This window comes from Corylus avellana, chromosome 11, assembly GCF_965113065.1.
Source record: "Corylus avellana chromosome 11, dhCorAvel1.hap1.2, whole genome shotgun sequence".
In the NCBI taxonomy this organism is placed as follows: domain Eukaryota; kingdom Viridiplantae; phylum Streptophyta; class Magnoliopsida; order Fagales; family Betulaceae; genus Corylus; species Corylus avellana.
The window spans coordinates 6201637-6213530 of NC_142500.1; the positions used below are offsets into that span (position 1 = coordinate 6201637).

The 11894-nt window shown below is 37.5% G+C and overlaps 1 protein-coding gene across 1 annotated transcript; it reads right to left on the bottom strand.

Moving 5' to 3' along the window:
- Nucleotides 1–2170: 2170 nt before the first annotated feature.
- On the bottom strand, nt 2171–11589 carry CRCK3 (calmodulin-binding receptor-like cytoplasmic kinase 3). The gene is made up of 8 exons (XM_059575815.2): nt 11415–11589; nt 10131–10780; nt 9749–9985; nt 9203–9468; nt 8178–8343; nt 8002–8091; nt 7335–7633; nt 2171–2628 (listed from the first exon to the last, which is right to left on the bottom strand). Exons 2-8 carry the CDS (start codon nt 10414–10416, stop codon nt 2416–2418), a joined length of 1557 nt encoding a protein of 518 aa, XP_059431798.2. The 5' UTR covers nt 10417–10780; nt 11415–11589; the 3' UTR covers nt 2171–2415.
- Between the last annotated feature and the right edge of the window lie 305 nt (nt 11590–11894).

Genomic DNA, 11894 nt, shown 5'->3' on the forward strand with positions numbered 1-11894 from the left:
TACGATAGGGATGAGCTAAGCTACTACTACTTTTATATTGCCAGCACCAAAATTGCTCAGAAAAGGAAAGTTAAAAAAAAAATAAAAAAAAAATAAAAGGTAAAATTCATTTAATCCCTTTAAACTACTACCCTAATGACAATCTACCCCTTAAATTATAAATTACGACAATTTACCCCCCCCAAACTATCAAAACAATGATAATGTACCCCTAATTTTAACAAAATAACAAAATTACCCTTACCCAAAAAAAAACTAAAATACTAAAATTTATTTTTATTTTTCAAATTTTAAGGGTATTTTTGTCTTATTGAAAATTTTATAGAGGTAATTTCGTCATTTTACTAGCATTGGGGGTACATTATCATTGTTTTAATAGTTTGGGTGGTAAATTATCATTGTAGTGACAGTTTAAAAGGGTTAAGTGGACTTTACCCAAAATATATATATATATATATATATATATATATATATTGTCTAAAAAAATGATGGAGTTTGGCCATACCATAAAATATAAATAAATTTTTTTTGTCAAAAATTATAGTTTTACCCTTGCATTAAAAAGTATAAAATAAAATAAAATAATTAAAAAAAGAGGGGCAACCTCCCGTCACATGGGTAAAAGCTTTGGACAAAAGAGAAAACCATTCCTGCTTTATTACGGAAGGAGATGTAGATGGGCTCTTGGATGGAAGAGTTGGAACAGGACACCATCGCACGGGACAGCGCATGTACCACATGCATTGGTGGAGAGGGAGGCGCATATGGAGAAGCTGGCTAGTGGCTACTCATGATGGATCTGAGGTGGAGAGGTCCGTGGAGGGGCGCATGCGTGGCAGAGATGAAGAGGCAGTGGTAGAGGGCTGCTTCTCCCTCCTCCTGTTTGCTTCATTGATGGGGAGTTCAGAAGGGAGGAATTGGGTTTGAGAGAGAGAGTAGTTTTCAAAAATATTTCCAATTAGTACCATTATCATCTTATCAAAATGGAAATTTCCATTTGGTGGCTACCACAAAGAGGATGGTTGTGTATATAATTTTTTCTTGTTGAAACTTTCATGTGAACTCCACCTGTTAATGAGGGTGATCTTGTGCCCAACAAAAATGATTTACCTAGTGTCCAACATTGGACTCTATAAATCGGAGTCATTTACAATTCTAAATAATAGACTCATTTTTTGAAGTATTTCAAAAGTGCTAAACATACATGCACTATAAACCTAAAAAGACCAGTCAATTTGGAGCACTTTCTTAAAATTCATTATAAAACACAGTTTTAACTAGTAACTAAGAAATGTGAAACTTAGCATTCATGGCTATCTTTATAAACTATCAACTTTATGTGGATTAAACCTCATTTTCCCAATATGGGACCGAAGTATTACATATCCATACTTTAATTACTTTATTAAAATTTTTATGGAAATTTAAAATAAAATAAGATAGATTAGGATAAAATAAAAGATGTATCTTAAAGATTAGTGCACAGATTAGTGGAGGAGTTGGTGGTCGTCCATCCATACACAAACAATGCTCAATGTTTGGTAAACAAAAGATGCATTGGTCACCAATTCATTCCATCGATTCGTGGCTTGATCACTGTCGTTTGTTTCACAAAGATTCAAATATGCTGCAAATATACTTTAATTATGGAACAATAAAAATCAATATCCAAATTCAAATCACACTCGGGACCGAAGCATGTTGTGAAAGAAGCGCAAGGGGCGGGCATGCTTCGACCGTGTCTTCGGGGCACAGTTGAATGTGAGGTGCAGTGTATTTGCATTCAAGTTGCTATAGATAGACTGGGTTATGTTTAGAGCAGTTTGACATTGCATTTTCCTAGGATGCATGTTTCACCTTTTTTTGATGAATAAGAATCATTTTATAACCACAAACAAAAACTCCATACAATTCTGCAGAAAACAGACCTTGAAACAGACTTCAAAATCTACAAACTACAGACTCCCAACTCACGAACCAAAACCAACCTTATACTAAAGACTTCAAAAAATAAGGATGCATGCGTCATCGGCATCGAAAATGCACAAAAACTCCATATTAACAAGATGCTTTGATAGTGCTACCTAACCTTGTCTATAATGCTGTTTAAGCCTGCTTTACCTGCAAAGTGTTACACGAGACTAGTTATTGATTCTTACGACAGCAAAGGAAAGTTGAAGAAGCAAATGTCCTTCCTTTTTCCTTTCAATGCTCCTCACAGTAAGGCACTGCTTTGCAATGACAAGTTGAAATATAACACACATTCTAACATAGGTCCAAGAATGAAGGATAAAGCAAGAGCAAAAAAGAAGAAAGAAAAGAAACATTTTTTTCAAAGGAAGAAAATTATGTTTTACGGGGTAGCTGAAGAAAAACCACAACTGATTTACAAAACACGACTCTCAGAAACTTCGATCATTGCCCTCTCCTTGCACTCTTGAGGTAGTCCGCCCTTATTGCCCACAAATGCTCTCCAACTGATTTCATGTCCGGGCGATCAGCTCGAACCGGTGCTGCACACTGGAATGCCAGAGAAAATATTTTCATGAGTATCTCTGCATCTACGACTTCTTCCATTGAAGGATCCACTAATTCCACCACTCTTCCTTCACTGTACTTATTAAAGGCCTGCAATATCACATTCACATGATCTGAGCAATTAATACTTGAAAAATGCTAGCAGTAACATCAATCTGCTGGAGAGGATTACCAAGAAACAAAGTAACCAAAGAATTTCATTTAGTGAAGCAATGGTCAAAAGATTAACCCATTGGGTAGTCGTACAGCCATGCGTCTCTTGACTTTTGTTAGCAAAGGCATCATTTTGACAATTACTATCTATGCTGTAGTTGTTAGGGTTTATGCCCTAAAACCAAATTCCTATTGTATAACATTTAGGTTTATTAAATGAAGTTGTTTATTTTTCTAGAGTGCATATTACTTTACTTTTTCTAAGCAAGTGCATATTACGTCGTATATGTATATGTAGTCCTTAAGTTATTTTTTTGATAATTAATTAAGATAACATTATAAGTATAAGGCGCCCTCATATACACAAGAAGTATACAAGAGAAACAACTAACTAGTAGGGGCAAAAAGAACAAGAAAATCATGATAACTAATTATCATATGAGAAACATAGGCAGCTATCCAAAGATACAAAATTTTAAAAATAAAGACTTAATTTCCTTCAAAGTCCTTTCATGGTGTTCTCAAAACACCTATAATTCATTTCCCTCCATAAAACCACAAAAGGTACAAAGGCACCAACTTCCACATAGCAGCACTATAAAGTGTTGCTGGTATCTACTAACAAGCAAACAAATCGACTACTTGTCTAGGCATAATCCAAGACAACCCAAATCGATTGAAGAAATATCCCAAATGGCACAAACAACCTCAAAATGAAGAAGAAGATAGTCCACGGACTCTCAATTCCTTTTACACATATAACACTAATCAATCAAAATAACGTGTCACTTCCGGAGATTGTTCATGGTAAGGATCTTCCCTAGGGCCGTCGACCACACAAAAAAGGACAACCTCAACGGAACCTTACTCCTCCAAGGACTCTTTCAAGGGAACAAAAACCATCATGACAACCCATGACACTGTGAGCATCCTTTGCACAAGCAATACCAATTAAAACTGTAAAGATATCTTTAAAGGCCATATTTCCATACCAAATATCATGCCAGAATCTAACCTTGGAGCTATCTTCCACTTCAAATATGATGTGACTACAAAACTTCTCACAACCCCTCCTAATATTCTTCTATAAACCCACCCCATATGCCCTAACAGGTTCATTAGAACACCACCCTCCTCATGAACTTTCATATTTAGAGTCTACCACCACTCTCCATCAAACCTCTCTCTAAAGCCTATAGTGCCAAAGCCATTTACCTAAGAGAGCATGATTGAACCTCAACAAGTTCCTAATCTCCAACCCTCCCTCAAAAATCGGCGTACATACCTTGGGCCAACTCACCAAGTGATATTTGAATTCTTCGCCTAGCCCACCCCAGTAGAAATCATGTTGGAACTTCTCAATACGGTTTCCAACACTCGAAGTAAGAGAAAAGAGGGACATGAAGTACGCAAGTAAGTTGGATACGGTGCTCTTGATAAGGGTAATCCTACCACCTATAGACAAATACAACATTTTCCAACTAGCCAACAAACATTCTATCTTCTCAACATCATCGTCCCATATTTGGCCTTATAGGATGCCCCCAATGGAACACCAAGAGAGTTCAAAGGCAGAGATGCAACCCCACAACCCAAAATCAAGCAAGCCCAGCTACATTACCAACATTTCCCATAGGAACCAATTTCAAATTGGCTAAGTTCGTCTTCAAACTCGACATTGCTACAAAACATAACAAGCTCTTTAAATTGCGAAGATGATTCGAGTCGGCCGGTCCATAGAAAATCAAGGTGTCATCATCAAACAGAAGATGAAAGATATCAACCCCTATCTCCACAAAGAAGCTAGACAACAATCCTCCACTCACAACAGCTGAAATCATCCTACCCAGCGCCTCTATCACTATAACAACAAAGGAGACAAAGGGTCCCTTGCCTCAAGCTACGAGAGTTGCCAAAAAAGCTTGTGAGGGAGCCGTTCACCAAAATTGAGAACTGCACAGAGGAAATAGAATGAGCTATCCATGAGCACCACTTCCCCCAAAACCCGCATCTTCTCAACATGTACAACAAAAAATCCCAAATAACATGATCATAAGCTTTTTCTAAGTCAATTTTACAAATAACCCCCGGTTCTCCAGATCTCAATTTGCTATCGAGGCATTCATTGGCAATAAGAATAGGATCTAGAATTTGCCTACCTCAGTTGAATGCATTTTCTGACTTAGAGATGATCTTCTCCAACACCATGTTAAGCATGTTCGCTAGAATCTTAGCAATAATCTTGTAAATGCTACCCACCATACTAATTGGGCAAAAGTCCTTGGGGTTGATAGCCCCTGGAATCTTCAGAACAAGGGCGAGAAACTTAGCATTTAAGGCTTCTCACAAACTTACCTCTAGCATGAAACTCACAAAAGACCTTCATGTTGTCCTCTTTTAGAACAACCCAACAAGCTTGGAAGAACACCATAGAGTAACCATCAGGGCCCGGTGCCTTGTCACCATTCATTGCATTCACAACCTCCCACACCTCCCTTTCCTCAAACTCTCTCTCTCTCTCCAACCAACTGGACTTAGCCTCATCAATAGAATCAAAGGAAAGACTGTCCACCACGGACCTCCAATTGCATTGTTCGGTAAACAACTCCTTATAAATCTAGACAATGTGGTTGCTTATCTCCGAATGGTTGGTAGAATTGTGTCATCAATCAACAAGGAGTCAATGGTGTTCCTTCTACTATTGGAGTTAGCCATTTTGTGAAAAAAAACTTTGTGCACTTGTCACCCTCCTTAAGCCACAAGACCCTAGATTTCAACCTCCAACGCACCTCCTCCATCATGTCCTTAAGTTATATTGAATAAGATTTAAAGTGTGTTAATCGGATTACTTAGAAGATCTAAACCATAAACCTTGTAACTTATAAACTATAGTTCGTAGTTAGTAATGAAATTGGGCATTCCACTTGATAAGATTATAACATATTAATCATGATCATGGAAGTAGAGACTTTTGATTGATGTGTTGATGTAGTGACAATGCACTGAATGGACCACGTGAGTTGTTATTCTATTATAATTACTTTGAAAATGAATAACTTGAACTCACATCTGCTTATAGCATTGACTCTAAATCCTAAGATGAATGTGAACTCAAATGTGAAGTAGAGGTCACTTTTTTATATTTACGAGTGAGATCTTTCACGGTCAAAATTTCGGTATGTTGGATGATCACATGTAGCATTGTGGGAACACCACTCCTCAAGATGAAATCCATAATCCTTTGATTTAATCAAATCAACATGAAATATCCCCTTGACATAAATTTAATGAGAGTTGATTATTCGGAATCTTTAGCCAAAGTGTTTTAGGAAGGAGTACTAAAATTAAATGTACTAACTCTAAAACTAAATGTACTAAACAAAATATGATTTCAAGAGTATAAGAATAATCAAAATATCAAATCGAATACTTAAGGATTAAGAGATAGTGAATTAAAGTGACAGTTTTATTTTATAACTTTAATTCAACTATGGATAATTTCATGGAGGGGATCAACTATGGGCCCATCTGTTGCGTAACTATTAACAACTTGTCCATGTCTGCTCTTGATCCTTACACACGATGGAGGGTTTGGCCTCTATCAATACTTGTTCAAGCGTACCACTACAAGTAAGCATCACCAGCTATATTGAACCAAAGGCCGATCATGCACAAGTCAACCCACAATCATCCAGCATATGGTCAGCACGAACATCTAGTGTTAAACACACATAATAACACCTTCATGTGCCACACCCCTGACCAGCTGATGGGCCTGGGCCCAAGAGATTGCATGGGTGCCTTGCAGAGCATGCTACCCTCAGCATGCGTAAGTCCCACTGCATCGCACCTTGGCCTGTTTGGCTACACCCTTACCCTTGTACGGTTGCATGGCACACATACTGCCTACCAACATGCTTAAGCCAGTAGCCTGCTAGTGTTATGCCCGAACTGTTCCCTGAGTGTTGAGTCGTCGCTCCACAGGCACATGGTAGAGCCACTTCTTGTACTCTCTTGAGCACCAACTCAAAATGTCTTACTGCATGCTTTCCTAATGCAGGTGGATATTGTGCCAAGATCAACACGCAGGTTACAATGCCTTTTACAGCCACTGTTTGACACCTTATCCCATCCGTGGCATGCCTTCCTCATACCCATGACAATGTAGTCAAATCCCGACTATAACATATAGCCTATGAAACTTGTCCACAAATACGGGCTATAAATTTGTTGCCTCAAGGGGTGAAATTATTGAGTTTGAAAAATGTTTGAATCATTTCTTAGCCAATCACCCAGAAGTCAGGACTTGGCCTTGTCAAGTCCACTAACACCCGAATTTACAACTTTTATACACATCCAAAGCACACAGTTGGAGTTAATTTCAGATTGATATCCACCCAGCATATTTTCGCCTAAGTTACAGCCATATCAAGAATCAATTAAGAGCGAGACAGGGTCATCTAATTTTGGTGTCAACAAAGGAGGTTTCCATTACTTTCACTCCATCAAATTGGGAAACCATTGCAGGTCTCTTGAAGATTATCCCATCTTCTAAGAATAAGCTAAGATACCACATCACTTGATAATTAGCCACAACTGCCCCAAATAAAAGAACTTGTAAATGGAATGGAAAATAAGCTTACCCATCTAAGTGTCACCCGCTCTTCAACAGATCTCTTCAAATCCACAGGACGGTGGCTTGTCAGAATCTCTATAAGTAAAACACCAAATGAGTAAACATCACTCTTGGGGGTGAGTTGATAGGTCTTCATGTACTCAGGATCTAGGTAACCAACTGTCCCCTTCACTTTGGTAGAAATATGTGTTTGATCAGACTCCACTGGACCAAGCCTTGCGAATCCAAAATCGGCCACTTTGGCTCTCATGTTCTCTGTGAGAAGAATATTGGATGATTTCACGTCTCGATGGATAATTTGCTTCTCTATAGAAAAATAAGTAAGAGGTTAGGTGCCAATTAGAATCACAAACATAAAGAAATGACATATGCTATAAGATATTTATGTTGGATGAACACACGAAAATTGTGTAAATCACATCCCAAATTATAGGCTTGTTGGAATAAGATATGCATTGGACAAATGTTATCAGGCATGCACCCAAAAGGCAAGTCTGGGAGAGGAAGAGAGGAACATAGCTTAAGCCGCATGAAGTTTCATGAAATCATGATTCTAACTTGAACCAAGAAACTTCATTGGTCATCTTCATTACCAGTAAAAGGACTATTTCTTTGATTAGTCTGCAGAGTTATGATGATCAAAGAAACAAATCAACTAAACGGAAAATTTTCACCTCCATATAAATGGAGATAAGTAAGTCCATGAGCAACATCGATGGCAATTTCAAGTCGTTGATTGAAATCCAGGATTCTTCCACGCTGACCTGCCAGTAATAGCAACAAAACAGTTGTCATCAATGTTGTTATCTGGATTAAGATATTTTCCAATCTTATGATTAAGTAATCTTACCATCCAAATGTTCTCTTAGAGTACCGTTTGGCACATACTCTGTGATGATAAGGCGTTCATTTCCTCTGTCAATATAACCTAGTAATTTCACCAGATTCCGATGATCTATTTTGGCCAGAAGTTCAATTTCACTACTGAATTCATTTCGCAGATTCTCAAAGAGTTCCTATCCAAAATTTTCATGTTAAAACAAAGAAAATAGTTCAGAATTATATATATTGAATCACTTGATAGAACCAATGACATGATATGATAACTGAAATTCCTTTCAGCATTTCATTGTAAAGCCAAATTAACCTTAAAATGACACGGGCACAATTTAAGCAACCTCTTTTTCTGCAGTAAAATTTGAACCACGTACAAGTTTAGCATATTTCATTCCTATTAGACACAATGTGCAAAATATATCACTCTCTTTCATTGGCCATTAGGCACAACTATTTATACTTTAAGCTTCCACCAATGGTGTGATTCAAACCACCCTAGTCTGTTCCACCCAGCCAAACAGAATACCCAGTAAGTTTGTGCCTAGTCCATTCCTTGATGAAAACAAAACAGGGAAGAATATGGTTTCTTGTTAGGTCAAAGCTTATTGCACAAAATGACTAGCTTCTAACAGTCATAATTTGCTTAAATGTCATTGCTCTCTCACGTTGAAAGGATGTTAAAAGCACAAAATATCCTACTAAACAAAACACAAGAGGAATTTGCATTTTAGTTTAATAATATTGTATGTCATGGATCTCTCACATTGAAAGGAGTTGGTAAATGCACAAATTTATCCCACTCAATTATGTTTCCTTTGCTAAATGCACAAAGCTATCCAGTTCTAATCAAAAAGTGGCTACCCTTATCTTGATTTTAACATTCTACCACATCATATAGTTCAAAGGTCGAAACAATTTCTTCTGGATTACCCATAACATACATTATACTAATTAAATATCAACTTTTGAAATTTTCACGCAGCAGATGTGATATTGCATTAGTAGTACATTCAACAACATTTAAGGAACCAAAGCTACCTTCTTCGCTCGTTTAATGGCAACCACCAGGCCACCTTCTAGCTGGGCCTTGTAGACAGTTCCAAAGCCTCCTTCACCAATTCGTGATGATGGTGAGAAATTGTTGGTTGCTCTGGAAACCTGATTCAATGTGAGATGTAATGATCCCAGTCTAGTTAGTTTTGGAGACAATGAAAATCTAGGGCTAGGCGGTATTGGCAACCGATATGGACTGGCTGGAATCTTTTCAGGAGCAGGATTTACATCAGCAGAAGAAATCGAATCCGCTGCAAGAACAAAAGTATTCATGTGTCAATTATAGAGTTAAGAAGAAACCAAGAACAATTCGTCAAATCAAGCTCACAAAGGTTGAACAATGAAGAGAATAATACCATAATTACAAAACACTGTAGATAGTCTAAATATACAAGTTTGAGAAAAACTTTTATTGACTCTTGCTTTTGGTCATCCAAAATTAAAAACTTCATATAATTCGGAAGCTTAGCCAAAGAGGTTCATGGTTAGAAAATTTCCAATCATCATTTTAGATTAAAAAATTGTACTCACTTGAGTGTGGGTCCTTAGCAAGAACAGTGTGGGCGGTGGTTGCTTTCCTTTTCCTCTGAAAGCAGGTGCAGAGAAAAATGCAACACACAACCAAACCTCCAGTTGTTGCCAAGCCAACTATTGTTGGGGTTGGCATAGCTTTGGGCTTATGGCGATCATTCATCGGAGGGTGGAATGTCGCTTTTTTTGTTGCATCCACTTGCAAAAGTTTTCTTCCCATCTTAACGACCAATTCAGCTGCGAAAACAGTAACACTTGATAAAGGTCCTTAGAATCTTGCTCTAAATTCTGACAATGCTCTATAAAGGTAGAAGTCTACTATGATTTTAAAACTACATGTTTAAACCAAAAACTGGAACCAAAAGTTCAAATTGGTGCATACCTGATGAAAGGTCCAATTCACAGTGATTAATTGCAAGGTATTCCTCGAATATGCAACCATTTGCATGATAATAGTGGAGGGCCTCACAAAACAAAACTTTGTCAACCGCATCCCTATTTATGTAAAACAGTTCATAGCCATTAGAATATGAATAGGCTAAGCGATCAGCACCACAAACCTTTGTCTGGACAAATTCAGAGGCAAACAGTCTTGGCAGTTGCACCAATAGCAACAGAATTAACACCACAAAATCCATTCTCAACAAGATAATGTACTTGATTTCCATTTTCGAGAACTAAATGATAACGAAAGCATCGCTAAGTTCTGTTAGTTACTACTAGGCACGGCCAGAAAGGGAGATACATTAACAGAAACCCGTATCCCACAGAACCTAAATATTCAGCCAGGATTCCGTATCAATTACACCAAAGCCATGATGTATAACTCGGATAGGAAGAGAGATAGAAATACAAAGCCTGTACTTTAATCTTTTGACTTCAAGGGCTCAAGTGCTCTAATCTTTCGACTGTCATAATGAAAGTCAACCCAATGCTTCGATGAGGTTCAGCAAATTGACAATGGAGAAAAAGCCCGACAGGGAGTTGAAAGTCCAACAGCTCCTGAGAACTTCAACCCGAGGCTTCAAATAGCTTCAACAAGGCAAGTTCAATTTCTCAAAGTCAATACCAAACTTCAAGACCCAATTTACCAAATTGCAGTATAGCTAAAACCCCAACAAAAAAAAAAGGAACTTAGAAATGAGTTTCAAGTCTTCAAAATGCATACTGTACATGTAAGTTAAATTAGTTTCAAAGTGCTCTATACATGTAAGCTCAATCTCTGACTATCTCTGGACAATTCAAGCAAAAGCTTTCACCACCCAGTTCACCAAATCGAAAAAGAATCAAAAAAGTAGGCACAACAGCCACTGCATATGCACTCAATTAAAATGAAACACCATCTCAAAAGTTACTATCACACTTAACTCCCTTTACTAAATTTCCGATCAGTAGCTAGTTTTTTACATAGACAGAAACAGAAACTTCAACAGTGAGAATCATCTCTCATTTCTCAAACTTTTACACACAACAAAAAAAGAATTAGTCAAATATCCCACAAGAAAATAAGCAGTCAATCCCATTTCACGAATTAAAGCCTAGTAACAAATACCCAATTCAACAGAAGTTCTAGCCACCAAAAAAAAAAAAAAAAGTTTACACAGAAAATTAAAGCCCAACAGGAATTGATCTAAACAAAAAGATGGAACTGTGACAGCTCTCATACCTGATTGAAGGTCCGGCAAGGCCTTCGGATTCACGGATAAAAGAATCGGACGCGATAAGGCTGTGGAGGATGAAAAACCGAAGCGATAAGGCAGAGGAGCCACCTTTGTACAGTCGAGATAGGAGACGGAGGAGCCACCTTTGTTGACTCCTTGCTTTTTCAGTCGTCTAAATTTAACATTTTCATATAACTCGCCTGGAATCCTCTACGGCTTGTTCATACCAACACACGTCACCAAACGCATTCTCCACGCATGAATATTTTACATGGGCCATGGCTTAGCTTGGTAATTGACATTACCTTTCAAGTATGTTTGAGATTGCATTTTAGGAATTTAAAAGTACTTTTAATACTCAAAAAGTTTATTTGAAAAAAAATGTATTCGTTTGGTAAAAAAATTAAAAGCACTTTTAAAGGTCCAAAAAACTTAAAAATAGTAAAAAAAAAAAAACACTTTTGGTAAAAGTTTAAAAATGAAGC

What these genes read in the sequence shown, in the direction of transcription:
- CRCK3 (XM_059575815.2), bottom strand. Translation starts at nt 10,416, where the DNA reads ATGGAAATCAAGTACATTATCTTGTTGAGAATGGATTTTGTGGTGTTA. An exon ending in TGAATTGGACCTTTCATCAG is followed by an intron (nt 9,986 to 10,130) that starts GTATGCACCAAT and finishes CTGTTTTCGCAG; the next exon opens with CTGAATTGGTCGTTAAGATG. An exon ending in TCTAAGAGAACATTTGGATG is followed by an intron (nt 8,092 to 8,177) that starts GTAAGATTACTT and finishes TATTACTGGCAG; the next exon opens with GTCAGCGTGGAAGAATCCTG.